At 47.0% G+C, this 16,168-nt stretch overlaps 1 protein-coding gene across 2 annotated transcripts in view; it reads right to left on the minus strand.

The window, feature by feature from the left end:
* LOC132208856 (uncharacterized) overlaps window positions 1–13,125 on the minus strand; it is a 33,940-nt gene extending 20,815 nt beyond the window's left edge. The window contains exon 1 of one of the 2 annotated variants that reach the window (XM_059644164.1): window positions 12,578–12,671. In XM_059644164.1, coding sequence (XP_059500147.1) covers window positions 12,578–12,648 — 71 coding nt within the window. In that variant the 5' untranslated portion in view covers window positions 12,649–12,671. Of the gene's footprint in view, window positions 1–12,577; window positions 12,672–12,983 lie in introns of those variants that run through there. The other variant, XM_059644165.1, reaches the window with a different exon arrangement.
* Between the last annotated feature and the right edge of the window lie 3,043 nt (window positions 13,126–16,168).

The following is a 16,168-nucleotide window of genomic DNA, read 5'->3' on the forward strand; positions in this document are numbered from 1 at the left end:
TCTCTCCAAAGTGCTCATCTACCACTAAATCAAACACCTGGCCTGGTTCACTGTCAAGTACCAGATCCAGTGTGGCCTCCCCTCTTGTCGGCCCTTCGACGTACCGTGTCGGGAAACGCTCCTGCGTGCATTGGACGAAAACTCATCCATCCGACGTACGAGAGTTACAGCATTTCCAGTCAATGTTTAGGAAGTTAAAGTCTCCCATAATGACCACCCTGTTCCTTTCACTCCTGCCCAGAATCGTTTTGCCAATCCTCTCCTTCAGATCCCTGGAACTTTGCAGAGGCCTATTAAAAAACTCCCAGCAGCGTGGCCTCTCCTTTCCTGTTTCTGACATCAGCCCATCCCACCTCAGTAGACCAGTCCTCCTCAAAAGTTTTTTCAGCCTCCGTTATACTGTCCTCGACAAACAAAGCCACACCTCCCCCTTTTTTCCCACCTTACCTGATCTTACTCAAAGATCTGAACCCTGGAACCTGCAACATCCATTCCTGACCCTGCTCTATCCATGTCTCCGTAATGGCCACAACATCGAAGCCCCAGGTACCTATCCATGCTGCAAGCTCACCTCGGTTATTCCGGATACTCCTGGCAGTGAAGTAGACATACTTCAATTCAGCTTGCTGTTTGCCAGCACACTCCTGTGACACTGAGATCCTGTCCATGTCCTCTCTATTCTCTTTCTCCTGTGTACTGAAACTACACCACAGTTACCCATCCCCTTGCTAAGCTAGTTTAAACCCACCCGAACAGCACTAGCTAATTTCCCGCCCAGGATATTAGTGCCCCTCTGGTTCAAGTGGATACCGTCCTGTTTGTACAGGTCCCACCTTCCCCAGAATGAGCCCCAATTGTCCATGTACCTGAAGCCCTCCCACCTGCAGCTTCCCTGCAGCCACGTGTTCAGCTGAAATCTCTCCCTGTTCTTTGCCTCGCTATCACTTGGCACGGGTAACAAACCAGAGATAACCACTCCGTTTGTTTGAGCTCTCAGCTTCCAGCGGAGCTCCCTGAAATCCTGCCTGACGTCCCTATCTCTCTTTCTACCTATGTCGTTGGTACCTATGTGGACCATGGCTTGGGGCTTGTCACCCTCTCCCTTCAGGACCCCAAAGACACTATCCGAGATAACACGGACCCTAGCACCTGGAGGCAACGCACCAATCGTGAGTCTCTTCGGTTCCAAACAAGCCTTCTATCTGTCCCTCTAACTATTCAGTCCCCAATGACTAACACTCTCCTCCTATACCCCCTTCCCTTCGTTGCAAGAGCGACAGACTCTGTGCCAGAGACCTGCACCCCAGTCAGTATTGAGGTAATGCCTCATCGTAAGGAGGTCAAAATTGACCGAGTGGCAGATATTTAGAGGGTCAGTACTGAGGCAGTGCACAACCGTCAGAGGGTCAGTACTTCAGGAGAACCCCATTATCAGAAGGTCAACACGAATGGAGAGTCACATCGTCAATGGTTCAATCCTGAGGAACACTTCATTATCATAGGGTCAGTCCTGAGGCAGTGCTTCATTGTCAGAGGGTCAGTATTAAGGTTTAGAATTGAGGGAGTGCTATCTGATTATGTCACTCTGACAATGAGGCACTGCCTCAGGAATGAGCCTCTGACAATGAGGCACTTTCTCACTTCTGAATCTCTGACAAGGAAGCATTCCCTCAGTGCAAACCCTCTGTATGGACCCGATGTCAATGAGGCACTCGCTGAGTACTGACCCTCTGACAAAGTTCCAATAGCTTACTACTGACCTTCTAATCATGTGCCCCCTACCCCATTCCTAAATCTGTTACATTGAGGGCACTGCCTCAGAACTGACACACTGGCTATAAGGCAGTCCGTAAAGACTGACCCGCTGATCATGAGGCTGTCCCTCAGTTAATGACCCTCTAAATATGAGGCACTCCCGTAATTCTGACCGTCAGGAGCTACCTCAATGTTGACTCACTGATATAGAGGCACTGCCTCAGAATTGACATGCTGACGATGGGGCACTTGCTCAGGACAGACCCTCTGATAGAGCTGCAGGTTTGATATTAGAGCAGTGATGCACCGCGAGCAGGTCAGTATTAAGGGAGTGCCACACAGTCAGTGGACCAATATTAGGGGAGTGCCACACTGTCAAAGGATCACTCTTAATGGAGTGCTGCACTTGTGGTGAGTGAGTACTGAGGCAGTGCGGCACTGCAAAGGGTCAGTAATGAGAGAAAGCTCCATTTTCAGAGGGTTAGCACAGAGGAAGTGCTTAATCAGAGAGTTATTTCAGAGAGAGTGCTGTATTGTCAGAGTTTCGCACTGAGGGAGTATCACACAATCAGAGGTCCAATATTAAGGAAACACTGCACTGTTGGAGGGTTGATATAAAGGGAGGGCTGCACTGTCAGAGGGTTAATGATGTGGGAGTGCTGAAATATCACAGAATCAGTCCTGAGAAGTGCTGCACATTCAGAGAGTTAGTGCTGAGGGAGTGGTCTAATGTGAAAAGATTGATATCAAGGGGCACTGCCGAAGGATCAGTAGTGCAATACTGTCAGAAAAACAATATTGAGGGAGTTCTGCTGTGTCAGTGGGTCAATATTACAGGATTGCTACACGATCCACCTATCAATGTCAGATGGTCAGTCCTGAGGGAGTGCTGCACTGTTGGAGGGCCAATATTGAGTGTGTGCGACACTCAAGAGGATCATTTTGTTGGACTTGTGCACTGTCAGAAGTTCAATTGTAAGCAAGTGCCACACTGGTTAATATTATGGGAGTGCTGCACTGTCAGACGGTTAAAGATGAGGGAAAGCTCATCATCTGACAGGGCATCACTCCCTTCAGACGAACCCTCAGGCGGTGCAGCACTCCAACAAGTTAGTTTCAGAGGCATGTTGTCCCATCAAATTGACCCTCTGAGACAGGAGCATGCACTAAATATCGACCCTCTCACAATGCTGCACTGCCTTAATATAGGCCCTCTGGCAGGGCGGCTCCCTTTCAGTACACACCTTCCAACAGCACAGCACTCTCCCATCATTGACCCTCTGACAGTGCAGTACTCTCTTAATACCTAATGTGTCACACTGCTCTACACTGTTGGAAGGTCAATACTAAGAGTGTGCTGCACTGTTAGACAGTCAATGATGAGCTAGTGATGCATGTGCGACATTCCCTCAATTCTTATCCCATTACAATGAGGCACTGCATTAGTATGGCCCTCTGACAAAGTAGCACAGCTTTAGAACTGACCCACTGATCATGAAGCTTTCCCTCAGTACTGGACCTCAGAGTGCTCCTCAGCCACAACACTGACTCTCTAATCCTGCAGGACTGTCTCAATTCTGACCTCAGTCCTGACCCTGTTACATTGACATTGCAGTTCTTCCTTACCATGGACACTCTGGCCATGGGACAACACTGTTGGCCCTGTTGCAGTGCAGAATTCACTGACACTCACCCTCTCCCATACCTTCAATACTGAATGTCTGATAGGACTGCGGGCAGCTGACTCTGACAGTGCAGCATTCTCTCAGTATCGACCCTCTGACAGTAATTAGGGGACTGCTGCATTGTCAGAGAGTCAGGACTGAGGAAGAGCTGCACTATCAGAGGGCAAATATTAATGGAGTTGTGCACTGTCACAAATTCAATATTAACAGAGGGCTGCACTGTCAGAGAATCAATGATGACGGGGCAGTGCGTTGTGAAAAGACCTGTAATAAAAGGCATGCGGCCTGTCAGAGGGACTAAACGGAGAGCTTCACTGTGAGAGGGCCAACATTAGTAAATGCTCCAGTCTCAGAGGGTCAATGTGATGGGAGAACATCTCTCTGACATTATCTTGTTGGCGGGTCAGCGCTGACGTAGTGCTGCACCGTCCGAGGGGTCGGAGAAAGGGACTGATGCACGACCAGGTGATCAGGGAGTGCTGAAGTGAGGGGGTCGTCAGCGATAAGTGGGTGAGCTCTGAGGGAGTGCAGCACAGTGTGGGGTCAGCACTGCGGGAGTGCTGTTCTGAGGGGGATCAGGACTGAAGGGGGTCAGCACTGAAGCAGGTCAGCGTTGAGGGAGTGCTGCACTGAGGGGTTCAGAATAAAGGGTATGCGACACTGAATGGGTCAGAAATGAGAGGGGGGTCAGCACTGAGGGAGAGCGGCACTTTAAGATGTTCAATATTACTGTGTCCTGCACTGTGAAAGGGTCAGTATGAAGGCAGCACTGCAATATCAGAGAGGCAATGATGAGTGTGTGCTGCACTGCTGAAGGGTTAAATTTGAAGTGGTGTCCCACGGCCAGAATGTCAATGGTAAGGGAGCATGGCATTCTCAGAGTGTTATTGCTGAGAGAACACCAGTATGACGGAGGGTTAATACTGTGGCAGAGATGCACCGTCAGAGAATCAGTCATCAGAGAGTACGCAGTGTTGGAGGGTCAGTACTGAGGGAGTGTTTCACAATCAGAGCGTCAGTTGTCTGGCAGTGCTGGAAAAGTTCAGCAGGTCTGGCAGCATCTGTGGAGGCAAAAACAGAGCTAACATTTCGGGTCCAGTGACCCTTCCTCAGGACTGTTCTGAGGAAGATCCCCAGTTCTGAGGAAGGGTCAATGGACTCGAAACGTTGAATCTGTTTTCTCCTGCACAGATGCTGCCAGGCCTGCTGAGATTTTCCGGCAACTTTCTTTTTGTTCCCGACTTACAGCATCCACAGTTCTTTTGTTTTTTATGTCTGGCAGTGCTTGTTTGCTTGTGACCTTCTGAAAGCACAGCACATCCATAATCTTGGCCCTGTGACAGGCCAGCACTCCCTCAGTACTGATCCTCCAATACTGACCACCAGCGCAGCACTTTATTTCTGAGAGTAGTCTGAAAGAAACTACCTTTGCTTACCGAGAGAGACAGGGAGAGCGAGTGCGTATTCTGTAGGTGACTCAGGATGTATTGTAACCTTAACAAGTCAAACAGTATTTCAGATTAGTTTATAATTAAAGATTATTCTAACTGTCTTCCTGGAAAAGTACAGTCCCTACAACATGGGGCTGATACTAATACACTCACTCAGAAGTGACCCTCCAGCAAAGCAGCCCTGCCTCAGAACTGACCCTGTGACAATGAGCTACTCCATCAGCAGTGAATCTGTAATCACGTGGCACTCCCTCAATTCTGAAAACATTACACTGAGGCACTCCTACAAAGGCCTCTGCGTTTTAGGGATTATTTACAGTCATCCCTGTGTTTTACAGGTTATTGAAAGGGGTCATTGTTTTCGGGTTTATTTTCACCCTCCAATCTTGCAGCACTCCCTCAATTCAGGCGTGCAGCAGTAATGTCTCCAGACTGAATCTCGAGAAGTGTTGCAAACCCTCAATTCTGATCTGCTCAAAATGAGCCACTGACTGAGTATTGGCCTTCTGACAAAAAGTCACTTATTCAGAACTGGCCTTCTGACAATGTGACACTCGTCCACATCTGACCCTCCAGCAATGAGGTACTGCCTCAGAACTGATCCGCTGACAGTAAAGCACTGCCCCCTCAGTTCTGACCCTCTGACAGAGCTGCAATACTTCAGGACTGAACTTCTAATCATCTTGTACTCCATCAACTCTGAATCCAATGCACTGAGCTACTGACTCAGTATTTACAGTCTGCTCCTAATACACCCTCAGAATTGACCCTAAGGCAATGTGACCCTGCCTCAGAACTAACTCTGTGACCATGAGGCACTTACTCAGCGCTGAATCTCCAATTGTGTAGCACTCCTTCAGTTTTTAGGCACTCCTTCCAGACTGGCACACTCTCAAGGCTGATCCTGCAGCAATGAGGAATTGCCTTACAACACAGCCACCAACAACAAGGCCCTCTTTAGGACAGTGTCTGATAACGAGGCACTCACTTGGTTCTGAGCCTCTGACAATGAAGCACTTGCTCAAGTCTGACCACATTAAAATGAGGCGCCCTCAAACTGATCTGAAACACCTCAGTTTCGACCTTCTGATGGCTCTGAAATGCCTCAGTTTATATCCTCTGACCGGTCTTTTAATTCTGACACAATTACAGTGAAGGTCAGCCTCCGTGCTGACACTCAGAATACATCACTCCCTCTGACAGTGTTGCACACCCTGAGCAACACTGACAGTTTCAGCGTTCCCTTAATATGGACCAACTCACAATGCAGCACTCCCCTGACATTATTATTTACATTGACGATCTGACAGTACAGCCCACCTCAGTGCTGACCCTCCGACAGCGCAGCATTCCCTCATTACTCACCCTCTGATACTGTAGCCCACCTTTGGTAATGACACTCTGACAGTGTCACACTCCCTTACTATCGGCCCTTAACAGTGCAGCACTCCCTCAATGATGACACCGTAACGATGCAGGATTCCCTCAGTCCTGGCTCTGCAACAGTCAAGCATTCAATCAACACTGACCCTCTGTTAGTGCAGCACACCCCTAATATTGATCCTGTGACAGTGCAGCACTCCCTTAATATTGGCCTTCCGACAGAGTGGCACTTTCTTGACGAAGACACTCTGACAATACAGTTTTCCCTCAGTGCTGATCCTCTGGCAGTGCAGCATTCTGTCATCATTGGCACCTTGCCAGTGGAGCTACATGCTTCTTATTGACCCTCCACAGTGCAGCACTGCCTCTCTACTGACTCTACAACATTAATATTGATCCCCGAACGGGAGGTTCTCTTTCATACCCACCCCCACAAAGAGAAGCCCTCCCTCATCTTTAACCCTCTGACAGTGCAGCACTCCCTTAATATTAACCCGCTGCTGGTGTGGCACTCCGTTACAGTGCCGAACTCCAACAAAGTGATCATCTGAGTGTCGCGCACACACTCAATATTGACCCTCCAACAGCGTAGCCCTCCCTCAGAACTGACCGGCTGACATCCATACACTGATAGCGTCGCAATTCTGTAATATCGACCCCCACCGACGCAGCAGAACTCTATCAATATTGGCCTTCGGACAGTACTGCGCTACTGATCCTTCGGCGGTGCCTCTTGATATCAATCCTCTGACATTATAGCACTCCCTCAGTACTAACTCTCTGAACGTGCAGCACTCTCTCAGGTCTGATTCTGCGCTATTTCAGCACTCCCACGTCATTAACCCTCTGACAGTGCAGCACTCCCTTTATATTATATTATATTTATCAACTCTCCAACAGTGCACTATTTCCTTAATATTGGACCTCTGATTGGACAAGCTGACGGCATCTCATGTTCTTTATCGACAGAGAGTCAGTTCTGTGGTAGTACCTCATTGTAATGGGTCAGAGTGGGTCTAATCAGTCCAACCCCAAACCTAACCGCAGCTTCAGGCCTAAGCCTAGCCTCAGGCCTAACACTCACTCTCAACCCCAAACCTAAATGTGGTCTGAGCTCTAACCCTAACCATAGACTCAGCCCTAAGCCTAACCTCAGCCTTAACCCAAAACCTCTCCCGAGCCCTACCCCGAACTCCAAACTTAACCTCATTAGTCACCCTAACACAAGTCTCATCCCTCACCCTAACTCTACCCTCATCCAAAACCTCGTCCAATCCTCACACCTAACCCCTAGCCTTGGTCCTAACCCAAACCCTAACCCTCGCCACCCTCTCACGCTAACCCTCATTGTTAATTAGTGAGTACTGAGGTATAGCAGCACTGTCAGAGCATCAGAATAGTGGGAGTGAACTATTGTCAGACTGTCGATACTGAGGCAGTGTCTCATTATAGAAGGGTCAGAATTGAAGCAGTGCCACACTAACAGAGACTCAGTACTGAGGTACTGCAACAGCGTCATAGAATCTGAACTGTGGGCGTGCATTATTGTCAGAGGGTCATGATCTGAGGCAGTGTCTCCTTGTGAGAGGGTCAGTACTGACAGAGAGCCTTCCTTGCCTGACGGTCAGTACTGAGGCACTGCTTCTTTGTCAGGGGGTCTGGAGGGATAGTGTCTCATTGTTGGTCAGTCCAGTGTGAGGCAGTAGCTCATTGGTGGAGGGTCAGTCCTCAGGGTGGGCGGATGATGTGGAGGTGCTGGTGTTGGACTTGGGCGGACAAGGCTGAGTCTTGACACTCTGCTACAAATGCACTCTCTAGTGCTGACCCTCTGATAAAGGCAAACTCCCTAATTGCTGACACTCTGCCAAGTAGGCACTGGCTCAAACAGACCCTCTGACAATAGGCCACTGACCCTCTGATAGAGCTGCAGTACCTCAGTGAGGCAGTGGCACTCCTTGAATTCTGATCCCATTGCAATCAGGCACTGCGTCAGTACTGACGCTCTGCCAAAGAGGTACTGCCTGAAAACTGATCCAATGACAATGAGGAACTCCATCAGGACTTACCTCTGACAGTGCTAGATTACCTCTGTACTGACCTTCTAAAATGGGTGGCACTCCTTCAATTCTGACCCCCTTACAACATAGCCCTGCTGCAGTGCCGACCCTCTGACAACAGTGCATTCTCTGAAGCCTGATCCCCTCAAGATGAGGTCATACTTCAGTATTAACACTGACAAAGAGTCACTTCCTCTATATTGACCCTCTCATGGTGCGGCACACCCTCAGTTCTGATCTTACGACAATGGGGCACTTTTGACCAGCTGACAATGGTGCTCTCCCTCAGTTCTGACACCTCCACAGTTCTGCACTACCTCTGTACTGACTCTCAGGACTGACCCTATTCTGATCCATTACAATGAGGCGCTGCCTCACTTGTGGCTGTATAACAATGATGCACTCCATCGATTCTACGCCGCACACAGTGCTGTAATACTTCCGTACTGCCCTGTAATTGTGTGGCACTCCCTTAATTTTGACCCCCTTACACTGAGGCTGTGCCTCAGTATTCACCTCTGAAAATAATGCACTCCTACAGATCTGGCCCTCTGATGCTCCTGCAATAACTTAGTTTTTATCGGCTCGTCACGTGGTTAGCTTCAATGTTGATGCCATTACACGGAGGCAGTTTCTCAGAACTGACCTTCTAACAATGGCACTCCCTTAGGACTGTCAGATACAGCCACACTACCTCCGTTTTGACCCTCTCATCACGTGGCAGTCCCTCAATTCTGAACTCCTCACAATGAGTCGCTAACTCAGTACTGACCCTCTGACAAAGAGGCACTCCCTTCGGGCTGACCTTGCACCAATCAGATACTGCCTCACACCAAACCCTCTTGAATAATGAGGCACTGCTTCAGTACAGACCCTCTGACAAAGACGCACTGCCTCAGAACTGACTCTCCAGCTATGGCGACCGGCCACAAAACGGACCTGCTGACAATGAGGCACTTCCTACCATCTCCAATCATGTGGCATATCTCTAATCCTGTGGCCCTCTCTCAGTTCTGTCGCCATTGCATTGAGGCATTCCCTCTTCGTTGATCCTCTGAACTCCCTCAAGACTGACCATCCACCGTTGATGCACTACCTCAGATCTGACCCACCGACAGTCCTACAATCTGTCACCATTCCATGTAGCATTCCAGCAATTCTGACCCCATTTCAATGAGACGCTGTTTCAGATGGTCACTCTGAAAACGAAGCGCATTCTCAGGACTAAATCTCTGAAACTAAAGCACTTCCTCAGTACTAACTCTCTGGCAGGCAAGTATTGGGGGTTAGGTTAGGGCTGAGGTTAGACTTGGAGCTTAGGCGAGGGTTGGGGTTGAAGCTAAGCGTTAATTGGGGCTGTGTGTTACGGTTCATTTTAGGGCTGAGGCCATAGCTAGTGGTAGGGCTGAGACTAGATGTTCGGTCTGAGGATCAGCATTAGGGCTGAGGGTAGGGAGGGTTTACGCTGAGGATAGGGTTAGGGTTAGGGTTAGGGTTAATGCTGAGGTGAGGGTTAGCCTGAGGCGAGCGTTTGTATGGGTTTAGGGCTGAGGCTGGGTTTAGAGTCAGGGTTTGGGCAAAGAGACGCTGCCTCAGAACTGACCTGCTGACAATTAGCCAGTACCTTAGGTACTGATGAGCTAATAAAAAGGCCCGCTCTCAGCACTGACACTGCAGCAATGAAGTCTTGCCTCACAACTAACTCACAAAGGGCTCATAATTGAGCAAGTGCCGAATGATGAAAGGGTGCGGACTGAGGTGTTGCACAACTGTCAGAGGGTCAGAACTGAGGTATTGCATCATTATCAGATGGTCAATACTGCAGCAGTGGCCCACTGTAATAGGGTCAGAAAGGTCATACTGAGGTCTTGCAAGATAGGGTCAGAACTGTTGGAGTGATTCATTATCAGAGGGTGGGCACTGAGGCATTGAAGCATTGACAGAGGGTCAACACACTGTCTGTATTGAACATGTGGCAATAATGTTCTGACTCCATAACATCAAGGCACTGCCTCAAAACTGACCCTTAATCCTGACCCTCGCACAGTGCTGCATTGCCTCAGTCGTGATGCTGCATTCGTGTGGTACTAGCAGTTCCAACCCCATGAATAGGATGGGCTGAAGGGTAACATTTCTTGATATTTGAGAAATGGTTGACTTTGAATGAGTCCTGTCAGCGTTCCTGTTTTACAGTTAATTTTATTTCTGTAACTGCTTTTTTCCTTTGCCAAGTCGTTTGTTACACCGGAGCAGAGGGAGCATTTTGTTCCTCGGCACTGGACGTCATCTCGGAATGAGACCGCGAACGGTGCCAGGAACAACCTCAGCCTCCAGGCCAGCCATTGATCGAGGGGTCCCTCACGGCCACAAGAACATGAGGCTTATTCTTTTTTACTCTCTACTTGTTATTCTTTTTAATTACTCTTTCTCCATCTTTTCTTTCCTCAATAAATGTTCATCTTTCAGAAAATTGGCAAGCATTCCTTTAACTGCACTTGATAGAATCACAAAAGAACCACTTCGATGCACGCTGTCATCAAAAACACACCATTATTTTGAGGCACTGCCTCAGCATTGATCCTCTGACAATATCGCACTCCCACAGATTTGACCCTTTGACAACGAAGCAAGGCCTCAGTATTGAAGCTCTGACAATGCTTCAATCCCTCAGTTCTGACCATCTGACAAGGAGGCACCTTTATTTCTGACCCTCTCACAGTAGCAATATCTCAGGACTGACCTTCTATTTGTATGGCATTGCCTCACCTTAGAATGAGGTGCTGCCTCAGTCTTGACCTTCTGACAATAATGCACTCCCACAGTTCGGACCCACTCATATTGCTGCATTTCCTCAACACTGACACTAAAAATGTGTGGCAGATCTTTAGTGCTGATCCTTTTACAAGGAAGCATTGTCTCAGTATTGACCATCTGACAATGATGAACTCTCACAGGGGTCAGGACTGAACCCCTGTCAATGAGGCACTTCTTCAGTGCCCGCACTCATTATTCGCCTTCTGACAAAGCTTCAATACCTCAGTACTGACCCTCTCACAGGGCCGATCTTCTGTCAAATCTAGAGAATTAACACAGAGGAGGTGTCTCTTATTAGAGGGTCTGCCTGAACTCTTGGTTGAAGTGTTCAATAAATTGCTACAACCTGAAAGAAGTAATTCTTCCCTGAATTAATAGGCAACCAATTTGAAAATGTGGCCTCTGGTCGTAAAATCTTTCACAAATGGGAGTAATCTCTACGGATATACACTAACAAGCCTCTTAAGAATCTTAAATGTCGAAAAAATAAGTTTTTTTTCAATCTTATAAACTCCAATGAATGTAGCCCAACTTTCCTAAGCATAGCAATCCCGTCTGCCATTTCCGAAATCAACCCAGTCAACATGAGGTGTCCGGCCGCCGCAGCACTCGCTCTGTGGCTGTACATGACTTGTAAGTTACCATCCTGCTGCTACGACTCTACTTCTATTTACGATGCAGTCCTCCGTCCATCCGAACATACTACCCTTGAACACACGGGCTCTTTTCTTTTGAGACACCTTATGAGCTGTACCTTATCAAATGCTTTGTTGAAATCTCAATGTACTACATCAACTGGTGGTCCTTCGTCAGTAATGTTTGTTTCCTTCTCAAAGCACTGTAGCAAGTTTGTCAAGTATTATTTCCCCTTTATGAAAGGATGTTAACTCTGTTGGATGTTATAGCACACTCAGTACCCTGTTATTTCATCTTTCATTGCCGGCATGAACATCCACCCAGGTTGACCTAAATTGGCAACACTTGCTTACTATTTTGTCCAAGTATCTTTGTAATAATGGTGTTATGTTCACAATCTTTCAATCCTCTGAGAATTTTCCACAATCTAAGGATTCTTGGAAGATTATCATCAGTGCCTCCATTGTATCTGTAGCTGCGTTGTTCAACATGAGAGGATACAACTCATCATACCCCTTGGATATTTTCTGCACTGATTGGAGTTATGTTAGGAATTCTGTGCAGTGACATTCACTTTTAACAGTTTGCTAAATACTACCAGGAACAGAAATTGTGATCCAGCTGCAACTAAACTAAAGCTTTCAGCACGGAAGAAAGTGTTTCAATTCAATATGAACCTCTTAACTCCTGAAAAGGGCAACACAATTTGCCTCAGTCCATAAATGTTCTTTCTCCAACACCCTGAGATGCATTATCCGTATTTCTTCAAATTTACCACAGAATCTGTTTCACTCACCCTTTCAGCAATACGCAGAACAACAAATCGGCATTTTTAGTCCCCCTGTAGCCTCCGTTGCACACGTGCATTGTTCGATGATTATTTATTTGTGTGCCTGCTTTTTTGCTCGAATGGAGAAAGGTAAATTTCTGTTCTTTTGTCATCAGAACTATTGCCTCCTCACTCTCATCTTCCTTGTTTTATCCTGTGCTGGAATATTTAATTTGTTGACATATCTGAAATATGTTGTTGAATGGATCGGGTTTTGTAACATTGCATTCCCCATAGACCATCTACCGATATTGTTGCTTGTTCTAACAGTTATTATCTCGCAGAGTGGAAAATGCAGTTTGAAAGCAATGGAACATTATCGATGAAGAAGTTGATGCATAAATTGCTGCGATCTTCTAAACTACAAACTCACCTTCAATTCTTTCTCGGTCAGAGCATTATGCCGGCGCAAATGAATCGTGTTCTCAATGGGACTTCCAAAACCATGGAATTGAATTTGCATGTTGATTTCTTCTTCCCTCTTCAGAAATGCAAAGTAGTATCGTGATGAAGCTTCCAAGGCGATGATTGTGTCCTTCAATGAACGGAAAAGTGACTTTTAGATTCATGGAAATATTTCACTACTTCTATAGACATGAAATGCAAACATTCTCCCTGCATATGACCCAGTCTCATTTTATCGTATCTTTCTGATTTTACACGCCATGGGATAATCATTGCAGTGTAACAGAAATGTTGATCATGGAAATTTATCACTGTTTTCATAAATAATGGCAAATTTTCAACATCTTGCAATTGTATGAAGGCTCAGTCTCATCACACCTCGCCTGCTGCACAAAGACATTCTTACACTGCTTTCAATGTTAGGGCTGAAACAAAACACAATCATGACACAAATGCATCAACACACTACTTTCAATAGGATCTGATATCCTTGCCAGGCACTGGAGGGGTTGCGGAGACTGGTGAGTGGACAAAGTCGTTCCTCTGTTCAAGCAGGAAAACAGGGACTTTCCAGGAAACTACAGACTGGTGAGTGTCTCATGTCTCAAAAGTATGGGCTAATAAGGGACAGCCAGCATGGCATTATGCGGGGCAGGTTATGTCTTACCAAGTCAGTTGAAGTTTTCACGGAGGTGACAAGGGTGATCAATTCGGGTAGAACAGTTGATAACATATACATGGATTTTACGAAGGTTTTCAACAAGGTTCCTCATGGTATGCTCATCCAGAAGATTAGGATCCATGAGATCCATGGTGACTTGGCCTGCCCATATAAGGCAGACGGTAGCGGTGGAAGGCGAACAAAGATAACAGAGTGTAGGGCTGGAGGAACACAGCAGACCAGGCAGCATCAACAATGTCAGCTTTCCTGTTCCTCTGATGCTGCCTGACCTGCTGCGTTCCTCCAGCTCCACACTTGGTTAACTCTGATTACAGCATCGACAGTTCTTGCCGTCTCAGTGGTGGAAAGCTGTTTTTCTGGCTGCAGCTCAGTGACGAGTGGTGTTCCGCATCAATGTGACTTCTGCTATTTGTGATATATGTAAATGACTTGGTGGCAAATGTAGACGGGGGATTAGTAAGTTTGCAGATGACATAAGGACCAATGGACTTGTGGGCAGCATGGAAGGTTGTCAAAGGACACAGCAAGATACAGACCAATTGCAAACTCGAGCGGAGAAATGGCCGATGGAATTTAATCTGGGCGGGCATGAGGTGTTGCATTTTAGGAGACCAAGTGTTAAGGAAAGGGATACACAGTTAATGGCAGGACCCCAAACAGCAGTAAAGTCCAGAGGGATCTTGGGGTCCTAGACCATAACTCCCTGACAGTAGCCACACAAGTAGATAGGGTGGTCAAGAAGGCATATCGCATGCTTGCCTTTATGCTGAGGGAAACTCAGCGCAAGAGTCAGGATGTCACATTGCAGCTTTACAAGACTTTGGTGAGACCACACAGAGTATTGCATTCAATTCTGGCCGCCACATTACACTAAGGATGTGCAGGCTTTGGACAGGGTGCAGAAGAGATTTACCAGCATGCTGACTGGAATAGAGGGTATGAATGAGAAGGAGGAGCTGGAAAAACTCTTCGTTTTGTCTGGGGCAGTAGAAGCTGAGGGCAGGCTTGATAGAAGTCTATAAAATTAGGAGATACATAAATACAGCTAACGGTCAGAAAATTTCTCCCCCGGAGTTGAAGTGTCCACTATTAGGGGGCATGCATTTAAGCTGAGAGGGGGGGGGGGGGGGGGAGTTCAAAAGAGATGTGAGGGGCAAATATTTCACACTGAGCATGTTAAAAGTGTGGAATACATTGCCCGGGGTGGTAGTGGATGCAGATACGATGAAAGCATTTAAAAGGGTCTTTTAGTTAAGTGCACGAATATGCAAGGAATGGAGAACTATGGATCAAGGACAGGCAGAAGAGATTATTTCATTTCTTGTCATGTTTGGCCCAACACGGTGGGCCAAAGGGCACATTCCTGTTGCTGTAGTGTTCCAAGTTTTATGCTCACTTGTATCATGATTACAAAAAGTAGGATTGGGAAGAATATTTGAGAAGTGTTTGAGAACATGATTTCATGTAAGGACAAACGGGATAAGGATTAGGTGACACAGCACAAACAGATTTTGGAGCCCATGATGAATCATAGGGACCTCACAAGCACCAATGATCAGAGGGATCTCAGGATCTTGATGTGTATGCCTGTTGATCCCCCAATGTAATGGACGAGGTCGTTGAAGTGGTTTGGAAGGCACATTGGATACTTGTCTTTATTAGACTTAATATTAAGTGACAGAGTTTCAGAATAGGCAGGGTATGTACAAAATGTTGCTTCGACCCAACAGTGAAGTCAACGATGAGAAAATACAGTGAGACTTGGACAACGATCAGGCTTGGTCTGATAAAGGATGTTACATTTGCACCATACAAGTGCTCAGCAGCAATCAGCTCCAGCAAGAGAGAATATGACCATATCAAAAAAATTCCATGTCCTTACACTCACTTCATCCTTACATTTATTTTTTTTTAAATGTGCAAGTGCTATCCAAGCCATGCAAGGCTACGGGCCAGGTGTTGGAAATCAGGTTAGAACAATTCAGTGCTTGTCCTTGACTGTCACAGAATCCATGAGTTTAAGAATGTATTTCTCCTGTATTGTAGACTACTGAGGTGCTTGGCTATCCACTAAACCAAGGTTAACACTGATCTAAAACTAAACTGGGTCAGTTATATAACCAGCAGTAGCCAGGTCCATGGTACAAACCACCCTGCTGTGGGACAGGGTCAGGCAAATCCAAGTGAGCGAGCGTGGTTGGAGACTCATTCATTGGGGGCATAGATTCTGTCGCCACATTTGAGACACCAGGGCTGTGTGTTGCTTCCCTAGTGCCAAGGTCAAGGACATCTCTGAGTGGTTGCAACAAATTCTTAAGGTGGAGGGTGAGCAGCCAAAGGCCACCGTGCACGTTGGTACCAATGGCATAGGCAGAAAGAGGGAATACATTCTGCGGACTATGGACAAGGAGTTAGCAAAGAGGCTGAAAGGCAGGACCCAAAGGGTAATAATTTATGGGTTGCCACGAGTG

Source organism: Stegostoma tigrinum, unplaced genomic scaffold (genome assembly GCF_030684315.1).
Source record: "Stegostoma tigrinum isolate sSteTig4 unplaced genomic scaffold, sSteTig4.hap1 scaffold_547, whole genome shotgun sequence".
NCBI lineage: Eukaryota > Metazoa > Chordata > Chondrichthyes > Orectolobiformes > Stegostomatidae > Stegostoma > Stegostoma tigrinum.